Below are 12,309 nucleotides of genomic sequence, written 5' to 3'. Positions count from 1 at the left end.
GGTTTAACTTGTATTTTTTAAAGTTATATACCTTTCTTCTAGAGTTTTTGTTTATCACTGCTTGACTACTATGATTCTCTATGTTTACATGTGTTTGTGTGTGGACTCACACACAGTATCACAATTTCTCTCCCCATCCTCACTTTAACTGTAACCTTTGAACTTCCACTATCAGACCAAGGCATACAATGGATAATGTGTTTGGTCTCTGGAGATGGAAGGATTTTAATAGTATTACTAGGTGAGCACTCCCTCCCAGTCTACAAAATGGCACTGATTGTAGCATTGAAAGTTCCAGGCAATGATAGAGAAATAATTAGGTGAAAATGCCAGTTCCAGACATAACCAACGATGAAATATTTGGAGGGAGTATAGTGTATTTCATCATTGGTTGTGTCTGGCACTAGCGTGTGTATGTGTGTGCATGAAATGTTTTGAGTAGATGCCTCAGCTTGTTGTAATGTATCCTTTATTATAAGGATCTTAGTGACAAGATCACTTCTGATACACAGAAAAGGAAGCAGTGAAAAAGATTTTGCTTTCTTCTAGATTCTGCAGGAATCAATGTATGTCATTGCAGATTTTCCTTACCTTCATTTCAAGGATGTTGTGAAGCTTAATTTATTAACTTTGTAAAATGCTTTGAGATCCTCTGGTGGTTAAATGTAGTGGGGAGAGAGTGAGTGGATGAAAGTAGTTGTACTCTGCAAGACTCTGCCTACAATCAAAGCTGTATTCACTTGTGCTGCTAATATGTTATGCCACTCATTTAGTCCTCCTCCTTTGTTGCATGCTTGGATCACCATCCACAATTCTGACATTTAAACACTGAACATTCTGACAATTGTCAGAATTAGGCATCAAGTTTAACACCCCACTGAGCTGCAATGTGAGAGCAGCTCATACCTAACAGCTATTATTCCAAGCTGTTTTCAGGCTCTGGTATTCATCCCATTATCAGCTGCTTTTACTTCTCATTTGGAAGGTTATCTTCACAACCATAAGGACCTAAAGTCTTTAATTTTTTATTCTTTTTTAATGAAAGCTGAGCTTCTGTAACACAAGATGGCAGCCACCACAAAGAAGTACCAGCTTGCTGAGCTACTGCCAGGTGGCCCAATTTGAACACATTTTTAAAGGGTTTGTTGTTGTCATATCTGTTGAAAACAGTGACAAACATCTGGCAGGGACAAGTTGTTTCACTTTTCCATTCCTTGGTTTAAAAGTGGGCTTCTACTTCTATGCACACTGCCAGGTTTTTCTTCTGCTCTGCTTTTATGGACTAAGCTGAACAGGTGAATTTTACAGCCTGACCCGATGGTGGCAAGGGTAGGACACTTCCAGATCTATTTTGGAACAGTACTCCCGAGCATTGTGCTTGATGTTGTAGACTCTACTTACAGTTCTTGACCTTCTAAAAAAACCTAGGTCATCTTGGGAGAGCTAGCTAAGCTACTGTCCAGCAAGACACTAGAGTCACTCAGATCCCTGGAGAATTCACTCAAAAAACAACTCTGATACCATAGCCCAAGTTCAGCTGCCCAACATGGAAACCAAGGATTTCCCTCAAGTTATCTTCAGACCCCCAACCCCAGCCAGCAGGATGTGTGCACATGCACACACTCTCTTCTCTGATGGACAGAACATAACATCTTCCAAGGCAAGATCAGAGTTTCCACTGGCTCACCTGAACAGTGGAGAGACTGAAATCTCTCATTCTTAAAGACTCATGAACCCATCAAATATCCAGAGCCCATTATCAGAACTATTCTGAACAGCAAACCAACTAATAAACCTGGATTGCCTTCACCAAATCTTGGACTCATGTACCACCTGCTATGAAGTGATGCTTGCAGAACTGCCAGATTGAAACAAAAAAGCTTTACCAGAAGCTGGGTCTGTCTCACAAAGATATGAGGCCTGGAGGGTCATCTAGGCCAACACACAGGGAAATTCTTTGCCAGTTCCCTGCACCTGCAGCCTGGTGAATCAAGGCCACTGGGGTCCCAACTGGCAGTCGCCTGAAGGAAATTTCACTCCCCTCACACTCAGTAAGCCTGAAAAGGCACTTCCCATACTGAGCATCCATTAGAAAGGAAATAAAATACTTTGCTTTAGTAGACGGTTCAGGGATTCAGAGTTAGCTTTCATGGTTGAAATCTTCAGTGATGTTATTTCTGTTGTCTTAGGTCAAGAGGGGTTTTTTTGTTTTTAGAATTCCTGAAACGGATTTCAGGCTCATGCTTGTTTTTAATACTCATATGGTCTTTTATCTGTTCCTTCCTCTGTATGTCTTTCTCTACCTGCCCAACCTCCCAAACAGAGACTGTAGTTTGCTGCCTTTTTTTTTTTTTTTTTTTTTTTTAACAGATTCAGACTGTGAGGGACTCACATTTATTCTAGTAGTTTTAGAATAACTAATTAGCAAACACTTCAATTTGTCATTGTTTAAAGGTTATAGGTCAGTAAGAGTTAGCAGGACAGGATTTAAAAGTGATCATAAAGTTAATATTCCAAAAACACATTGCAAGATTAACATTGGACCAACAAAAATTCCAGAATGAAGTCTAACACAATACCACTCCCAAGTAACATTTTGAAGATATCCTGTGGCACAGGATTTCCTTTCATGTTTGTAGGATGTTTCAGATATCCTAAAAGGCACACATGAATCTAACAGTATTTAAAGATGCAAAAAGGAAATACTACAGTAATATGCAGACAATTTTTGATGTATCCAGTTACTATTGTGAAAGATTGAAAAGTCTAATTGGTTTAGCAAAAAGACAGCAGCTCATTGCTGTCTTACAGAAGGCCCAAATTTGGAAGAAGGTCTGTTGTTAAACCCTCAGGGTTTGCTGTAGTCTAGGTATACTGCAGAGGTGTCATGATTAATATGTGGGGAAGGAGAGCTGATTACTCTCTACAGAAGTGCCCCATTGACCTGTCACAATTTATTCTTTACAGAGCTTGCAAAAGTGTCTTCTATGCATACTGTCCTTTTAGCCTGAGCTCATAGCTTTTCTGTTCTAAGTACAACATGAAAAAGTTGTGTCCTAAAGCACTGATGTGCGTGAGGAATCTATAGCTGTCGTGACCACTGTGTACTTCCAAGCCTGTAAGATTTATTCTTCAAGGCATTTATTTTTAACAAATGGAAGGAGAGCGAGCGCTTTAAAATCAAAACAAAATAAAAACCAACATATTTTTAATATTAGAATTACTCAGCATTTGCTTTCTTTTCTGAGTGTAGTTAGCATAAACGCTCAAACTTAACGCTAGTCAGCAGAAATATTGTGAGGCTGAGCAAACTGGCATGCCTCTTATTTCCTTCATTGCACTTCTCTCTCTAACACTCAGAGAAAGAGATGTGAGAACTGATGGGGCTGTTAATCAGAGCTATTGAGAGAGAGAACACCAAGCTCGGGCTGGAATGGTAGCTAGAATCCAGGCATAGTCTGCAAGGGAGGTGTTCACTGCCTGACTAAGGCCTGGGTAGGGTAGAAAATGCTCAAAAACATGTGAAGTGTTATTTGGTGGAAATGTGTCCTGAAGAGTGTAGAATAATAGACTCCCATTTGCTCTGTATCATAATATTTCTGCTTATAAGATATGAAGTCGGAGCTACAGTATCCAAAGCCGTAGAAAAACTGAAACTTCCACAGATATTTCTTACATAATAGCACTGGTATTTTTGAGTTTAAATGACGACATCTTTTTAAATACATACCTATACAACCTCTATTGTAAACACTAGAGTTTAAACAAGTCACTAGCTTCTGGGTAACTTACATTAGTGAAGCTTCGAGTGGTGTCCCTACATGACTATTTTTATGGGCACTGGCAATAGAGTAGCTTGTACTAAGCAAGAGGGAAGGAGAAAGGATGTGAAGAGGAGTCTGCTTCACAAGCATAACTCATGTCCCTTTTACAGTTTGTGAATATCCCTTCTCTTTAATATGAATAGTTTTTCAGATAGTTTAAAACAACCATGTAATATCAAACGTATTTATTTTTAGGTTTTATTTTATCAGTTTGTCTTTAATTTTAATTATTTTTATTTGAAAATAAGAATATGCTAGATATAATAGATACCCATGTGTTTTTTTTCTCTTTTTTATTTTAACCAGCCGCTTATTCCTAGAAGTCCTACAAGCAGCGTTGCTACACCATCCAGCACTATCAGCACACCCACTAAAAGAGACAGTTCAGCACTCCAAGATCTCTACATACCCCCTCCTCCGGCAGAGCCTTATATTCCCAGGTAAAAAGCTAATGATGATGTTACAGGTTCCTACAGTTTATGGACAAAGAATGGCACTTGTAAAAGACTGAGCATTCAACCAAATTTAAGACAGTAGTTAAAGATAAGAAAAATGATTACACTTGTTGAAAGTACGTATTCATGTATATGGATTGGAGGATGAGGCCTCTGATATTTTCCCATGGAGTTCGACTAGTTGTTAGAAATATAAGAGTGACTACACTGGATCAGACCCATGATCTGTTTGGTCCAGCATTGTGCCTCCTGCAGTGGCCCACACCATTTATTGCAGAAAAAGGTACATGACCCTCAGAGTAGGTAGATTTGGGCTAATCTGCCCCATGATGGTGTCACCCTAATCCCTATTAGTGAAAGATTGTCTTGAACCCTGAAGCAAAACTAGAAAGAATACTTTGTGTCTGTGATGTCTGCCATTTTAGCCAGTGACAGGGATTGAACTGGGATACTCTATAGCTAAAAATGTGAATTTCTATAGCTTGAGCTAAAGGGAGAGGCTCTTACTGCAGTGGATTGCTACTTTTCTACAGCCATGGTAATTCCTTTTTTAGATATGTTTTGTATAACATCATTGGAGCAAATTGGTAGGACAATATTTGAGGTATGACTTTCATTCTATATTCTGTAGCTACCCAATTGTTCCATAAATATATATGCCACTCTGAGCTGAAACAGCCACCTTCATCACTGTCCCTTCAAGTCTCCAGCTGTCCTCCTCTGTGTCACAGAACGTTTTCCTTCTGACTGAGCTGTCAGCCTCCAGTTAGGAGTCAGAAGAGCAGCAGCAGGTTCATCCTTCGGTTTATCACATTGTCCTATTACCACTCATCCAATTCAGTATGCTACCGCAGTATACCCTGTTGTTCCTCTCCAGTAATCCCGTATGGATATTATAGCATATAAATACATTTGTAAAATATGCATTGTAAGCAATACAGATGCCTTAAAATACACAGTGAGAATAGCAAGAGAACATAATTCAGAGGAACAGATTTTTCTTAAATGTGTGTGTAGAACATTATATAACCAAATAGTGATTTAAAAGCCTTTTTTTTTTTCCTGGCAGTCTTTTGTTACATTTACTGGGCTATGTTGGGAGAACAATGTGCATATTTCCTTAGGGGTGATTAGAGTCACTCAACAGTGACCCTTCCAGCCAGTTGATAAGATGTATTGCCTGATGCTGACAAGGCTTTCTTATGGGTTATCCCAGGGTGATGTGAATGGCAACTTAAACTGGCAGGGGAAGAGAATTGTGCATTTATGAGAAATCCTTTATTCTCCAGAGATACTGAAAACCTTCTGAGTCAGAATACTGAATTTCTTGTTCATGGTTTTGATGATGTCACAATTCTTCTGTGAAGCCCTGAATTGAAACTTGTAATTCACTCCTGGTCACTCCATTGTCTTATCTAGTCTATCATTCACGTTTAGAAAAAATGCTATGTGCTACCACTTTATGTAGTATGCAGCATAGCTAGCCCCTGCTTAAACAATTATTCCAATTTGTGTCTTTAAAAAATGACAGAAAGTACAGGTAGTTTCTCATTAAGGATTTTTTCTTCTAATTTATTTGAAATGCCCATAGGGAATAAACATGTCGTTAATTCATCTTGTAACTGGATGTCACCATATCTCTATGCAGGTGCTACTGAAAGAGCATTGTACCCTCAGAAAAATTATCTTCAGGCTTCAAAGATTTAATTCTAAACACTTTAGACTGAAAGAAAAGCACTTAAAGCAGTCAGAGTTCTTCAGGTTTCTCTTTAGATGTAAACCTTATAGTTATAGACTATAGACCTTTTATCTTTGAAAGTGAAGTTCAAAGATGTTTCTGGCTCAGAGAAGTAATGCCTATAAACTGCTTAAGGTACATCTAGCTATGTTTCTTTTACTATATTAATTTTATTAAATGAGAAAATGAATTGGTTTTGCACAGCATTTTTAATGTGCAATCCTACTTCAACAGCTGATAACCCATCTATCACATAAGTTGTGATGTTTGAAAATGCATCCTTTATATGATTTATTCTAGACATAAAAAAAATAAATTATGGTAGGGTTGGTGTGTGGACCGACACTAATGAAATACTATATCAATTACTTATCAGTTCAATGCTCCTAAAAAACTACGCTTATTGCATGATTAAGCTGTGCATTTCTGTAATCTTTTTGTCAGTTTAATCCTATTGAACGGTAGTTCACTTCACAAACCCATCACATAATATATTGCATAATATGACTTGATTGAAAGATGTGTTCTGGCATTTCAGCAGTCTTTTGTCTATAATTATATGTATTTATGCATCTCTTCGTTTTTATTTTGTGTACTATCAAATAGCTTGGTGCCACTCTCCTGGGTTGCTGTTATTGTGTGTGTTTTTGGTTGACTACAAACAAAAGCAATAATTCTTTTGCTACTGGAAAATAATAGGGATTCACTGCTTCAATGTATATTATATATCTCTGTAGCCATACCACCTGGGGGTCTGACTATATCCACAAACAGCAGAGACAACAGTTATCAGTGAAACTAGAGAATGTTTAGTTGGAACAATATTGGAGCTTATCTTCTTTGTGGGACAGTCATTTAGGATTCATATATTTTATTTGAACAGAGTTACCCATCCATCATATTTTCATAGGCACAGTTAGCCAATACTTATATATATTTCTCCCACACCAAATGCAGTGAAGCAAAATTTTGGCATGAACATCTCAGATTCATATTCAGCAGTTGGGTGTCAGTATGTAACAAATTATGGCAGCAAACGGCCACCACTGTCTCTAGCTGAACTGCACATGTGAGGCATGGGAGTTAGAAATGAGGAACTTCAGCTCCAAAAATTTGAGCTTAAGGTGATTCCTTTTGTGATCCCAGACTCTTTACAGTGCCTGCAAAGAGGCTATAAACTCTACCACAACTAACTGAAACTATTCTTCTTTATAGTAGAGGTCTTTGGTTTTGGAGCTAAAGAGACTACATTCATTCCCCAATGACTGAATGTGTGAAGTTTGCTATTCTTTTGACTATTGTATCTGCTGATTGTGACTACAGTTTCAGTAAAGGTTGGGGCTTAGCTGTCTTAGATGGGCCTAGGACTTCAGATGTCATTTTAACTCATCCTGTGGTCACCCAGGACTTTATCATAAGTAGGGATAGAATGCGGGATTATCAACTCCAGAAACAATCTTTTCATCACTCAAGCTAAGTTGTTCATGGAGTTCTTGGTGGCTATCGCTACATTAATATACTATCACGTCTCAAAAGCTAAACAGGATCTGGTCTGGTCAGTTTTTTGAAGGGTAACTTTGAAGGACAATCTGAGGCATGCAGATGCTGTTGGTGACTGATTACGTGACACACTTCTCTTGGATTCTGTATATTTAATAAATTTTCATTTAAAACATAAAGTCATCTATTCATGACTCCAGGAGCCTTTGATACATTAAAAATCAATTATAAAAGAAAAAAGCAAGCATCATCTCCTTATCTGAAAACAGAAAATGCTAGTTTAAAAAAAATCCAAATAGTAGTTTACCTTGCAGAACATATAAGCCCTCATTGTCCACCTCCCTTCTCAAAAGACCAAGAATGATAGATGAGCTTTGCAACATATCCAGAATTCAGGCGATTTAAGACTAGGAAGGAGTAAATTCAGGATGCAATTGAAGTGAATTGCCAGAGATATATGGAACAGCTTGCATAGTAGTGCAACCCCCAAAGATCAATATTATCTATTTCTTGATCATATAAATATTTATATGCACCCACACTCTTAAAACAATGTTCAAGACAAAAAAATGTCCTATCTCAATTCATTCAAAATCTCTCTTGTTTACTACAGGGATGAAAAGGGAAATCTTCCATGTGATGATATTGGCAGACATATAGTGGGCAAGCCAGTTCATAAGGGTTCCGAATCTCCAAATTCATTTCTTGACCAGGAATATCGGAAGCGCTTTAATGTGGTTGAAGAAGATGCAGTCTTATACTGCTATGAATATGAGAAAGGAAGAACAGGCGGCTCTGGGAGAAGAGAGAGCACTCCAACGTATGGTATGGCATTGTTCTGATAAGGATAATCCAAATCCCCTTGTTTAGTTTTAGTAGATTTGTTGGTTGATGTATCCTTTTGAAATAGAAAATGTGTGTATCAATCTGATTTTCTATTAATCTTATTATGGGAAGATCTCAGGCTAAAAGCTTTTGATATTGTGTATCAAAAAACCCTACTGAATGACTTAAGGCATAAAAAATGGAAGATTAGTCCAATCCCGTATTCTTTATGCTGATTGTCAAACAATTTTTCTGTCCAGAAAGTTGTACTTAATAATATTACCAGCTTCACCTTCCAAATTATTGGATCACTATTCTTAACCCAGTTTACAACTTCTCCCAGGGTATGCAGGAGATAACTTTGAGTACCATTGTGTAAGGAAAGCAGCCAGTAACCAATTTATTTACAACAAGGATACAGGATGCAAGTGGTTCCCTGCATAATGACATATGTTGCATAGGTCCTAAAAATGGCTATATTAGTAAGAACTGTCCTGTGGTTTTCCTCTATTTCCAAAAATGAAGTATGACTGATTGCCTGCATTTTGTAACATTATATGAATTCTTGCTTACCTTAAACTATGTGGATTGTAACAACTTTTTAATTATAATAGATCACTCTTGGCTTGAGGTTAATATATTGTCCCAGTATGCAGGTTACTCAGTACTCCTCTACACCGTAAGGTTGGTGAGGTGACATCTTTTATTGGACCAACTTCTGTTGGTGAAAGAAACAAGCTTTCAAGCTCCACAGAGCTCATCTTCAGGTCTTGATGTGAAGCTGGGACCAATATGGTTACAACAACACTTCATCTAGTAATGTGGAGTGTGTGTGTGTGTACACACATACATAAATATACACAACAGTATTGTGCTCTGCTGGATCGAATTTCAGACCTGTTCATGTCTCCCTCTAGTGGCTGGCCCAAAGAAGATATAGGATGGGACTTCCAAAGGAATACCAATGGGAGCTGAGTATCTGACACCCTTAGGCTCCTTTGAAAACCTCAGCTATAATCCATAGAGCTATCGCACTATTGGAGCTTCTGCATTAGCTGAAGTAGTACATTTTCACAGCTTTGGAACAGAAGAACTTTGTTTCTGTTCCTGATGAAAATTGAGACGTTGCCATGGTGTGGAAAGAAGTTAGGAGGGAGTCCACCGGTATCATATAGGACCATATACTTTCTGTTTTAGGTCCAACTGAGGCATCTATTTGTGGAATTTTCCTCACTGCCCAAATTCAGACAGGGCTTATACCAGTGGGGTTCTCACCACTACAATGTAGTGATGAAGCAAATTGAGCCATTTCAGAGACAAATTAGTTTGTACCCACTCCCTCACATACTATGCTACCACTCTCATACCTTTACCTTGCCAAAAAAGGAATTCAACTAAGTTTTGTCTGTCTCCAAAAAAAATCAGAATGTATTGAGCATAACTGTTGTGTAGAGAATCAGACTGACCTTAACAAGATATTTTGACTGCTGTAATTTTAGCTGAGCACGTTATTGAATACTGTTCAATGCATTTGCTGTTCTATTTTAATTATTAAGTTCAATGTAAGATGCATGTTGGAATAACTATGATAATCTTGACACCACCTTCCTTTTGAGGAGAAGACAAAGTAGAATTAATTTATCACAGTGCACAGATTCAGTACACCATACTCAGTCCTTGATTGCAGCCAAGCTTTTGAAATCCTTTGAGAGAGAAGGTACAAACTGAACTCAAGTTGTATAAAATATTCTCAGGACTCTGTGTAATACACATACAGAATATTAAAGGATGCATTTTCATAAAGATGCACCTGCTTGCAGAGTGTGCCTTTTAAAAAGAGAAGAGTGACGGAGATGAGCCCTGGAGCATCCTTAAAGACAGTTATTGTCAGTTTTATCCCAGCCCTAAAGTTAAGTTAAACTGGGGTAATAACTTTTCACTTCACTTCTCTATTGAACATTGTATTAGCTCAGAAAGGTAGTTGTGTTGCCTTTAACTGAGCTACATTGCTAGACTGTGCCCTCTTCTAAGTCAGATGCTTAAACTGCTATATATACCTATGCAGCATAATTAATGGGTGTGTACTACAGTGTCTTGCTACTGGGTATCACTTTTGTGAGGCTGGTGCAATACCTCTTCTTGGTTCAAAATGTCACAGCGTATAAATCCTCCTGCAAAATTCTCATCATCCCTCTAATTTTGAACTGTGTGCACATTTTCTGTTACAGCTCACATGGCTCTCTAAAATGCTCAGGGCATTACATCAACTTAGCTACACCTATTAAAATTGGATGTTTCATTTATTATAATTGCAGAGTGCAGTCACATCCTGAGCTGCATTAGGATTTGAATGCCACAGATCTAGAGTAAAGATGGCCAAAGTTCAGGTGCATAGAAACACTGGGATGCTTAAAGATCTGCCCGGGGGTCAATTATTATGCTACATGATACTTTTCCAAGTTGCCACTGTGAGGACTGAGCTATAAATATGTAGATCATAGTTAGCACTGGGAAACGGTGGGGTTATTTAATCCTTCTATAGAGCCTTTTATCTTTGTTAGTTGATTGTAATTTAATTTGTTTCTCTTGTGTACAGCATACTATTCAATCCCTTTCTGTGTTTATTAGTTAAAATGTACTTATTTTTTAAGAGTATTGAAGTTCCAGTCACTAAAATGCCCCCAAAGCTTTCCACACGTAATTTATCAACACAGGGTTTATATGTGGCATATGAAATGTGTAAAACCAAAACAATTTGTTTTGTGGTGAATTACTAGTGCATGCCAAATGGAGTTGGAGAGTCCAGAGCATTAATTGTTTTCAGCACAAGCTCATAATAATATGATAAAATCATTTTTAAATGCCTTTGGGCCTGCTCCTTCAGTTGAGATCAAAAAGACTTAGTTATTTTTCAGAAATGAGGGAATTGGGTTTTTGACGATTTTAAAGGATAGATTTCTGACTAGTTCTCTATTACTGACTGGTAGCTACCATACAGTTATTGCTAATTGACCTCTGAGAGCTTCAGCTTACATCCCAAATTAGAAGTTTCCCTGAGAATGTTCTTTAGAGGATCCATGTGAGTTGAAGAGGAGATTGGCAGAGTAGGAAAATGAATGAAATTTGCCATCATGGGAAGGAGATCATTTAGGCAATCCAATGGATAGTTCATATATGAATAAATATGGAGCTTTAGAAATCAGCACATAGAGAAAACATTTGTTATGAATGTGGTCCTTGGTAATGATCAGACCTACCTGTTTTTTATTACAGCTTTACGAAAAGTCTTGTTGTGGTAGATGCAGTATTTTTTGTATAGTATGGTTTGAGTTCAGTACAGTGCAGCACAGAAGAGAATGTTCATATTTCCAGAGAAGTCACCATGAAAATTCTTAATTGTATAAATATAGGAGGCTAATATAGGCATCAGTTCAACACTATCCCTATTCAGAAAAGCACTTAAGCATGTGGGGGGGGAGGGATAGCTCAGTGGTTTGAGCATTGGCCTGCTAAACCCAGGGTTGTGAGTTCAATCCTTGAAGGGGCCACTTGGGGATCTGGGGCAAAATCAGTACTTGGTCCTGCTAGTGAAGGCAGGGGGCTGGACTCAATGACCTTTCAAGGTCCCTTCCAGTTCTAGGAGATGGGATATCTCCATTAATTATTAATTATTATTATTATTATTATTATTATGTGTTTCAATGAAGCAGTAACTTCAGTGGGACTTAAGCACATGCTTAAAGTTAAGCAGGTACAGTATTTAAATGATTTCCTGAATAGAGATACTTTCCTGATTTGTGCCCATTGACAATACCAAACTTTTTTTTTAAAGATATTCCTCTATACAGTCTTGTTTTTTGAGGATTATAAATGACCCCCTTAGTGTACAAAACACATAGCATGATTTTAATAATCCCATACATTACATACTTGAATGGGTTGACAGACATGCTTGAATATTTGTTTT

The 12,309-nt window shown here is 37.8% G+C and overlaps 1 protein-coding gene across 5 annotated transcripts in view; it reads left to right on the top strand.

Annotated features, from left to right (window-relative positions):
• Nucleotides 1-12,309, top strand: part of CNKSR2 (connector enhancer of kinase suppressor of Ras 2) — a 361,047-nt gene that overhangs the window by 213,636 nt on the left and 135,102 nt on the right. For all 5 annotated transcript variants that reach the window (XM_065413945.1, XM_065413940.1, XM_065413934.1 and 2 more), the window contains 2 exons: nucleotides 4,131-4,264; nucleotides 8,131-8,342. In XM_065413945.1, coding sequence (XP_065270017.1) covers nucleotides 4,131-4,264; nucleotides 8,131-8,342 — 346 coding nt within the window. The remainder of the gene's footprint in view (nucleotides 1-4,130; nucleotides 4,265-8,130; nucleotides 8,343-12,309) is intronic.

The sequence above is a fragment of the Emys orbicularis genome, chromosome 1, assembly GCF_028017835.1.
Source record: "Emys orbicularis isolate rEmyOrb1 chromosome 1, rEmyOrb1.hap1, whole genome shotgun sequence".
In the NCBI taxonomy this organism is placed as follows: domain Eukaryota; kingdom Metazoa; phylum Chordata; order Testudines; family Emydidae; genus Emys; species Emys orbicularis.
Note: the sequence above shows the minus strand (reverse complement) of the source record. Positions and strands in the feature narration are given on the sequence as shown.